Source organism: Corvus brachyrhynchos, unplaced genomic scaffold (assembly GCF_000691975.1).
Source record: "Corvus brachyrhynchos isolate BGI_N302 unplaced genomic scaffold, ASM69197v1 scaffold283, whole genome shotgun sequence".
Lineage (NCBI taxonomy): Eukaryota > Metazoa > Chordata > Aves > Passeriformes > Corvidae > Corvus > Corvus brachyrhynchos.
In genome coordinates, this window is record NW_008237409.1 from 877,930 (window position 1) to 885,910 (window position 7,981).

At 45.4% G+C, this 7,981-nt stretch overlaps 1 protein-coding gene across 1 annotated transcript in view; it reads left to right on the plus strand.

Moving 5' to 3' along the window:
* Window positions 1–7,981, plus strand: part of NF1 (neurofibromin 1) — an 87,856-nt gene that overhangs the window by 75,030 nt on the left and 4,845 nt on the right. Inside the window, 9 exon segments of the mRNA XM_017730920.1 lie at window positions 44–179; window positions 957–1,114; window positions 1,952–2,074; window positions 2,756–2,883; window positions 3,370–3,470; window positions 3,926–4,068; window positions 4,179–4,225; window positions 4,856–5,099; window positions 5,317–5,349. Coding sequence (XP_017586409.1) covers window positions 44–179; window positions 957–1,114; window positions 1,952–2,074; window positions 2,756–2,883; window positions 3,370–3,470; window positions 3,926–4,068; window positions 4,179–4,225; window positions 4,856–5,099; window positions 5,317–5,349 — 1,113 coding nt within the window.

Consider the following 7,981-nt stretch of genomic DNA (forward strand, 5'->3'; position numbering starts at 1 on the left):
TCCTGCTGTGGAAAGCTTCCTCTCCCTTTGTTTGGCTCTGCAGCCCTGCTGACGGTGTCCGAGGAGGTGCGGAGCCGCTGCAGCCTCAAGCACAGGAAGAGTCTTTTGCTGACAGACGTCTCAATGGAAAATGTTCCTATGGATACATACCCCATCCATCACAGTGACACTAGCTATAGGTTGGTTGTCTCACTTTTAGATGAGTTACCCACATTGCAAAGCCTGTTTCCTTTAGTAAGTGATCTGTGGTGTGCTGGGAACTGAACCCCACTGATGGCACTGAGTGGGGCACTCATCACTGGGCTGTGATGAGCAGTTTGCTCCTTACACTGGGATCAGGAGTCACAGAGAAATTTGGATGTAGAATTTGTACTGATCTAATTTTCAGAGCTTAACTGCTCTGGAGGCTGTTAAACCTTTTGCTAAATCTTTCTACAAGACCTGATTTAATTTCATTTATATTTTAGAAGAACATTTTGTTTGTCCTTTTAAGAGCTCCAGGGCATATACTTGTCTGTGTCACTGGGAAACCTTGACACCTTGTTACAGCCTGTGTGCAGCCAGAGAGATCAGCCAGGAAATCAACTGGAAGTGCCGTGGAGAGCCTGTGTCCTCAACAGGAAGCACTTCACTCAGGATCTCTCTTTTTAGCATTGAGATTGGAGTAGCTGATTACTAAATATGTTTCATCTTGCCCCATAGGCTGATTTGCTTGTGTTCTTTTCATTGCTTTATTTTTTTATCTCTTCAGCATCACATTCACATCAGATTGTTTGTTTCCACTAGCTCAGACATCTTTGCAAGCAAAGTAATTACTATTTCTCAGTATGTATTTTGGGGAGATTAACCTGGTAGGAAAGATGGGTTTAAGAAAGGATAGTTTGGCTGTTTGGAAAACCTCTGCCTAAATAGCACAGTTTTAAGATTTTCTTAATTGAATTTCTCTGCACTTGCAGGACACTAAAGGAAAACCAGCCCTGGTCATCCCCCAAGGGGTCAGACAGACACCTGGCTGCCAGTTACCCAACAGTGGGACAGATCAGCCCTCGCACCCGGAAATCCATGAGCTTGGACATGGGGCAGCCTTCACAAGCCAACACTAAAAAGCTTCTAGGTTATTAACATAACTAATTTATTGGTCTGTCTACAGAATACCCTGGGAAGCATTACTGGAGAAAAATTGTTTTAGTTATGACTTTAAGGGCTTATTCCTCATTCAGAGGAATAAGTGCAGTTTCTGCAAAATGCAAATTTCAGGGCACTGGACAGTTAAAGAGGACTTTTGGTTATGAGGGGGGAGCGAGAGCAATGCTCAAAATGTGCATGTTGAAGTGGACAAAAAAAGATATTCCAGATGCTGAAGATTACTAGTGCCAGTTTTGTGCTCCCAGCCCTTTCCAGCAAACCCAGGAAGTGGATATTTAGCTGCTCCATTGAGTGCTGTGGTTGGGGCTGGAGGAGATGGTCCCAGAACACGGCAGATGTGTGTAAACAATCTGATTTTTACTCATGGCTTCTCAGTGCATCATGTTTACAACAAACTCGTGTATCAGAGGAACGAGCTGAGTTGCTTTCCAGAACTTGTGGAAGCCCTTTGGCATTACACAGGTGGAAGAAGAGGGGCATTTCCTTCATTCCAGCCCTTTCCTGCTTCCTTTTCAGTAACCACATCCTGGCATGTGTATTCCGTGTGTGGGGGCCAGGAGTCCATGGCATGCCCCCCTGACTAATTGCATGCTCCCTCCTGTGTATTGTGAAGCACTTTGGAAGCTGTGATGGAGAGCGGCATGGTGTGATCGTATTTTCTGTCCCATCCCTGAAAATGGTGAAAAGGTCCCCAAATTCCTGTCAACACATGGTAGATAGGGGAGTAGCTTGGCCAGAAAATCAGAAGAAGTTAGAATATGGATTTAGGTTTAATGTTTTTAATTGCCTGATAAATTGTTTTTAGGTACAAGGAAAAGTTTTGACCATTTGATATCGGACACAAAGGCTCCTAAAAGGCAAGACATGGAATCTGGAATCACAACGCCTCCCAAAATGAGGAGAGTAGCCGAAAATGATTATGAAATGGGTGAGACACAGGACTAACATTTTAAGAATAATACTAATTATAAACGCTTTGTATATCTATACAAAGGACTATTTCTAAATTCAGTGTTCATTTACCAAGGTTACTCCATGGTGAGGGAGAAGCACCTCTCTTAGCAATGGCTTTTGCAGGGTGCAGCCTTCATATCTCTGGCAGCTGCATTGGAGCTGCTCAGTTTACAGGTGCAGAATCAGGGGCAGCTCTAAAGGACTGCATACAGGAGTGCAATGAAATAAATAGCATTTGGCTTTCTATAAGTTAATAAGCCCCAGCTGCAAATTCCTGCAGGAGATGGAATGTGAGCTGATGCCTGGAATGCCTCTCTTCATCTTCTCCCCCATCTGCTTCCTGTGCCCCCACCCCCAATTGCAATGCAAGACCAGGGTTCTTCTCTTGTATCTGCCTGACCCCGAATTTGGTACTTACACCCCTGGGCCTGTATTTCACTGAAGAGGAAATTGGGGTTTTTGTTTGCCATCCGATAACACATCCCATGTAGTGGTCCAGTGCTGCTGCATTACAGCGCAGTCGTTGCTTTGACCTTTGTGACAAGGCTGGTGAGTGCCGAGGTTTGCACATGACTGACTCTGTTGTGCAGAACCTGATTCTGTCTTGCTTTGGGTTTATTTTGCTCTGGATGAGTTGCTCTTTTTTATCTGGCAGAAACCCAGAGAATATCACCACAGCAACACCCACACCTCCGGAAAGTTTCCGTTTCCGAGTCAAACGTCCTCCTGGATGAAGAAGTTCTGACTGACCCAAAAATTCAAGCACTGCTGCTTACAGTTCTTGTAAGCTTTCTTCTGTGTGTTGTTTGCTATCTTCTGATGTCCTTTTGTCTCCCAGCAAAACAAACACGTTCCTTGGAGTGTTTCCTGCCTGAGTTTTATGACACGCTATTTTGTATAATAAAAGGTTATTGATATATTATAGTTTAAAAGAAATGAGCATTATTGGAATCCCAGCATAATTCAGTTTAAAAGTCATTAACTAGTAATAGAGGTGCAGTCTGATAGCACTTTCTTCAGCTGTACCACTGCAGTTCCCACTCCAGGTACGATTCAGAAAGACTCAGTTGTGTAAAAAACTGTCCAGATACATTTATTGCCAAAATACTAGTTGTTGCCAATTGGTTCTGTTGTTTCTCAATAGAGACATAAATCAATCTTTTGTAATGCTGCTTTCTGCTAGTCAGAAATCTTAAACCCTTTAAAGCTTAAAACCTTTAAGCAAAGGCTGCAACCACCCAGGTGAACTAACGGCTCCTTCCCTGCCAGGCCACGCTGGTGAAATACACCACGGACGAGTTCGACCAGCGCATCCTCTACGAGTATTTAGCAGAAGCCAGTGTTGTCTTCCCAAAGGTCTTTCCTGTTGTGTGAGTACCTGAAGTTCTGGTTACATTAACTCTGTACCTGGCTCTTCTTTAGAGGTCTCTGGTCCAGGACAAGCATCTACAAGGCACTTGCTTGTGTGGAGGTTACAAGCTGCAGTCTGTCCATGCTGGTTGATTTTAATTTGTCCCGAGTGTTTCAAAGCTGATTTAAAACCTAGTGCAGGGGCTCTTTGGGTGTTTCTTTAGACACCTGTTGTAGTTTTGCTGGAATGAATGTGTGTAAAGGAAACCCAGCTGTCAGAAGTCAAGGTGAACAGGCATTCACAACTGACCTGAGCACATCATCAGAGTCGTCATGGAACAGAGTTAGGAATTGTGTTCTGAAATCACTGGGGAGATGAAAATCCCACCTGAACTGCTGTTTGCTAAAGTCACTTGGGAACTGCAGGTTTATTTTATTTAATGACCAAAAACTAAGCCATTTCTCCTTTCCTCAGGCATAATTTATTGGATTCCAAGATCAATACCCTTTTATCGCTGTGCCAGGATCCAAACTTGTTGAATCCAATTCATGGGATTGTGCAGAGTGTTGTGTACCATGAGGAGTCTCCACCCCAATACCAAACGTCCTATCTACAGAGTAAATCTTTTTTTTTTTTTTTTTAAGTAGTGCTGTACTGGGAGCACTCTCTGGCGGCTCTGTCAGGTGAGAGCTGGGCTTTTATGGTGGTATTCCATTTGTTGTTGCAGGTTTTGGATTCAATGGGCTGTGGAGGTTTGCTGGCCCCTTCTCCAAGGTAAGAGCTCTGTGGGGGTCTGGACTGGCCTTTCTGGGGCACATTGGTTCTGCAGGAAAGATGCTCATAAGGAGCACCACTCACTTATGAATGAACAGAGAATGTCAGGGGCACCTCTAGGACTAAACTCAGCCCTGGGCCTGCAGCAGGTGCTGGGATAGATAAGTTACCAGAGCAGGGTAAAAGCAGCCAGGTGTGTAAGTGCAACTTTCCTGCTCCCAGGGTCACTTTATTACGTGTATCTTACAGGGTAGGGGGTTAATTTGATAAGTGATGATTCCACGAGGCTAAATTTTGTGTTGGAGCAGAGGCAGTGGAGCACTGCCCATGTGTCCGGCCATCCCAAGGGAAGTGGCCCAGGTGTGGGGCTGGGGCAGGGGCTCTGCAGCCCCTCTTGCTGCCCCTGGGCTCCCACGCACTGGGGTCACACTGACGCCTGGTCTGCAGTGTGTACATTTAGATTGGTCTGGACAAGATCACTCAAGTCAGTTTGTAATTACAGATACATCAAATGCTCTTAAAAATTTGCAGGCGAAGCAGTGGGACTTGAGGGTGAGCTCTGGAGCAAAGCTCAAACTGACAGGAAAGTACAAAGGGAAAAACAATCTATTTTCCCCCCATCTCCCACAGCAAACCCAAATCCCAGACTATGCTGAGCTCATAGTGAAGTTCCTTGATGCCTTGATTGACACGTATTTGCCTGGAATTGATGAGGAAACCAGTGAAGAATCTCTCCTGACCCCCACATCTCCATATCCTCCGGCGGTGCAGAGCCAGCTCAGCATCACTGCAAACCTCAACCTCTCCAACTCCATGACCTCACTTGCCACTTCCCAGCACTCTCCAGGTCAGTGCCTGTTCTGGTACCACCTGGGTGGGGGAAATGTGGGAATTTCCTGGTTTAGGAGGCTCGTTGGCTCTTTGGATGTGTTTATGCATCAAACATTGGTGCATTATGGAGTCAAATGAATATTAAACTGTTCCTGAGCTATTACCCTGTTGGTTCAGATCCTGGATTTTATCCATCACAAAAGCTGTCTCCTGGGTCGCTCCATGTGAAGGGAAGAACATTAAGGGCATCAGAACAGCAGCACCTTCATGTGGAACATGTGCAGCAGTGAGAGCTTGAAAAACTAATAAATATAAACATACAATCAAGGTAATTTGCTAGGAGAAAAGGCTGATCTGGGCACTGCAAGGTGTAGCACATGTTGAGAAGAATAATCCCTCAGTGCCCAGCAGACTGGTGTGGGCTGACACTGCTCCAGTTGCCTGTGTGATCCAAGGCCAGTGCTCACACGGGCATTGCGCTGGGGTCGGGCTGTGCCTTCCAGGAAAAAAGAGTTCATGTGGGTCCTTTAGACTGTTGTATTGCCAGAAATATGCTGATGGTGAAGTAAGGCTGTGCAGAAAAAGTACAGTCATCAGAGGCAGTAAATGGATAAAAATACCCAGCTTCTGGCATGGGAGAAGGGAATTGCAGGGGAATGCGGAGGTGAAATTAAACAGCAAAGATTTGCAGGGTGAAAATGAGTAAAGAGTTATTCAGTACAGCAGCACAAGCCAGAGAAATTAAATATAGGAAGAAAATAGAATTTATATCAAAGAAACCTACATGAAGACTCATGAAGTGGCTTGGGAGGGGTGGCTCATATATTGAGGAAATACTTTACTTTTTAAATAAATATTATACTGTGGGATATTTCTTCAGTGATGATTTAACTTCTGCAGTTCTGAACACTCACATCAACCAACCTTTTATTTCTGCCTCATTTCTAACCTTGATGGAAGGCCAAAACCCCCTTGTACTGAGGGATAGCCTTTACAGAGGTGTTGCTGGCTGGGCTTGGCTCTGTGCAGGAATCTGCCCTGGCTCACAAGCACTGGGATGGTTTGTTCAGGGTGCAGAGGAGCAGCAGGGGTAAGGCAGGGCTGTTGGAATGATTTGGGGACAGGGGTTTCTTTGGGAGCAGACCTTGCTGTCAGTGTAGAAGGACATTTGGGCAGCACCTTTCCATTTGGAACACCGCATGGGTTGCAGCTCCAGCAGTTCGTTTCCAAGGATGAGGTGATGGTGCAGGATTGAGCTCTCTGCAAGGGAAAGAAGCATTTTGCTCTGTAAATGTCCTCCTTCCTTCTGCCCCACTTTCCATTCCCTCTTCTTTACAAGCTGAGAGGAAGGAATTAATCCAGCTCGTCAGACATTCCTTCCAAGTGCTGTGCAAACAGATGGCTTTTGTCAAAGGCTGGTTAAGAGTCTCCGCAAACAGAGTTGGGAACTAGGGAACTGGTTCAGGTTAATAGTGAGTCTGAAACAACGCACTGGCACTCTGAGCACTGTTTGCTTGGAAATTAAATTTCAAACACCAGTGTGAAGGCCACGTGTTCAGCAGCACTGAGTTAAAAGAAACATTTTCAGCCAACTGCATTTTTTTTATTATGGCTACAAATACTAAGTTGCAGATACATGAAAATTTCATTTCTTGCATCTGGAAACAACTAGGCAGGATCATTGTTTATAAATGTTTTGTCTGTCACCATCTCTGTTTCTTTCCCTCCCCGTCCCTGTCTCATGGACATTATTCACTTACATTTATTTCTTTCATTCTGTGTCTGTGAAGCTTCTCTGCCTTGCTCTAAGTCTGCAGTTTTCATGCAGCTGCCTCATCCAGGTACTTTCTTCTTTCATCATATTTGCACGAAATGCTGCTTGAGCTGCGTTAGGGCCGGGCTGTGGCATGAGGAGCAGTTTCTGACACGGGAATGGCTTCAGCAAGTGCTAAGCTGGTGCATTTCTTGGGGGATGCCAGTAATACCTGGTGGTAGAGCAGACAAAGTCACCCACAGCCTTGAGAATAAATCTGGTAACAGACAAGTGGATGCTTAATACTGGAAATCACTCTGCTGCACGTGTGAAGCTAAAATGAACTGTTTGGTGTGAGCTCTAGATTCACCAGGACTCAGCTCTGGCTGCAGGGGCACACAGGCAAACAGACATGAGTTCTTTGGACTAAACTGCAGCAGACAGAGGTGCAGTAAATCAGGAGCTGCACACTTCTGCATTGCTGCCTTGTGTGGAGAAGTAAGAGAAAGCTGCAGAAGAGGGTTTTTTGCTCATGCCCATGGGTTGTCCCTGTCCTCAGCGTAGTTTGGGGGTTTTGTGCTGCCACCCACACAAGGAGAGGATGGTGCAGCCTCTGCAGGGTGTTCTTTGTTCTCACTAATGCCAATGCCAATCAATTTCTTGCACATAATTGTGGATATGTCACTTACAGGAACAGAACTTTGTTCTAACCTTTGTATTTGCTGTCAGACATCCCAACTTTTGCTGCTGATTGTACTTGCATCCTCACCAGACAGACACAGTGTGGCAGCTACACAGAGAGGCTGCTGCAGGGGGTTAACTCTCAGCAGTTCCAGTGTAGAGAGCAACAATGGATCGGGAGCACGTGTGCACTAAGCTCAGCTCGGGGCTTTGGGTGTGCAGTGACAGTGCCCGAAGCCATTGCTGAGGGCTCTAATGCCAGTGGGGTCTTCACTAAAGCACTTCAGTTTTGAGGTTTGTTTGATAGGAGACTTTTAGCAAAGCATAACAGAGTTTTGCTCTGCAGGACCTTGTCCCAGCCTCACCTCCTCTGTGCCTGTTTCCTGTCAAGACCCTCCTAAGGAAACTCTTTCTTTACTCATTAAGAGTGAATTTAATGGTTTGTTTTGCGTTTTCCTCCTTCCCTCACTTAAGCAGACTTTCGTTTTCAG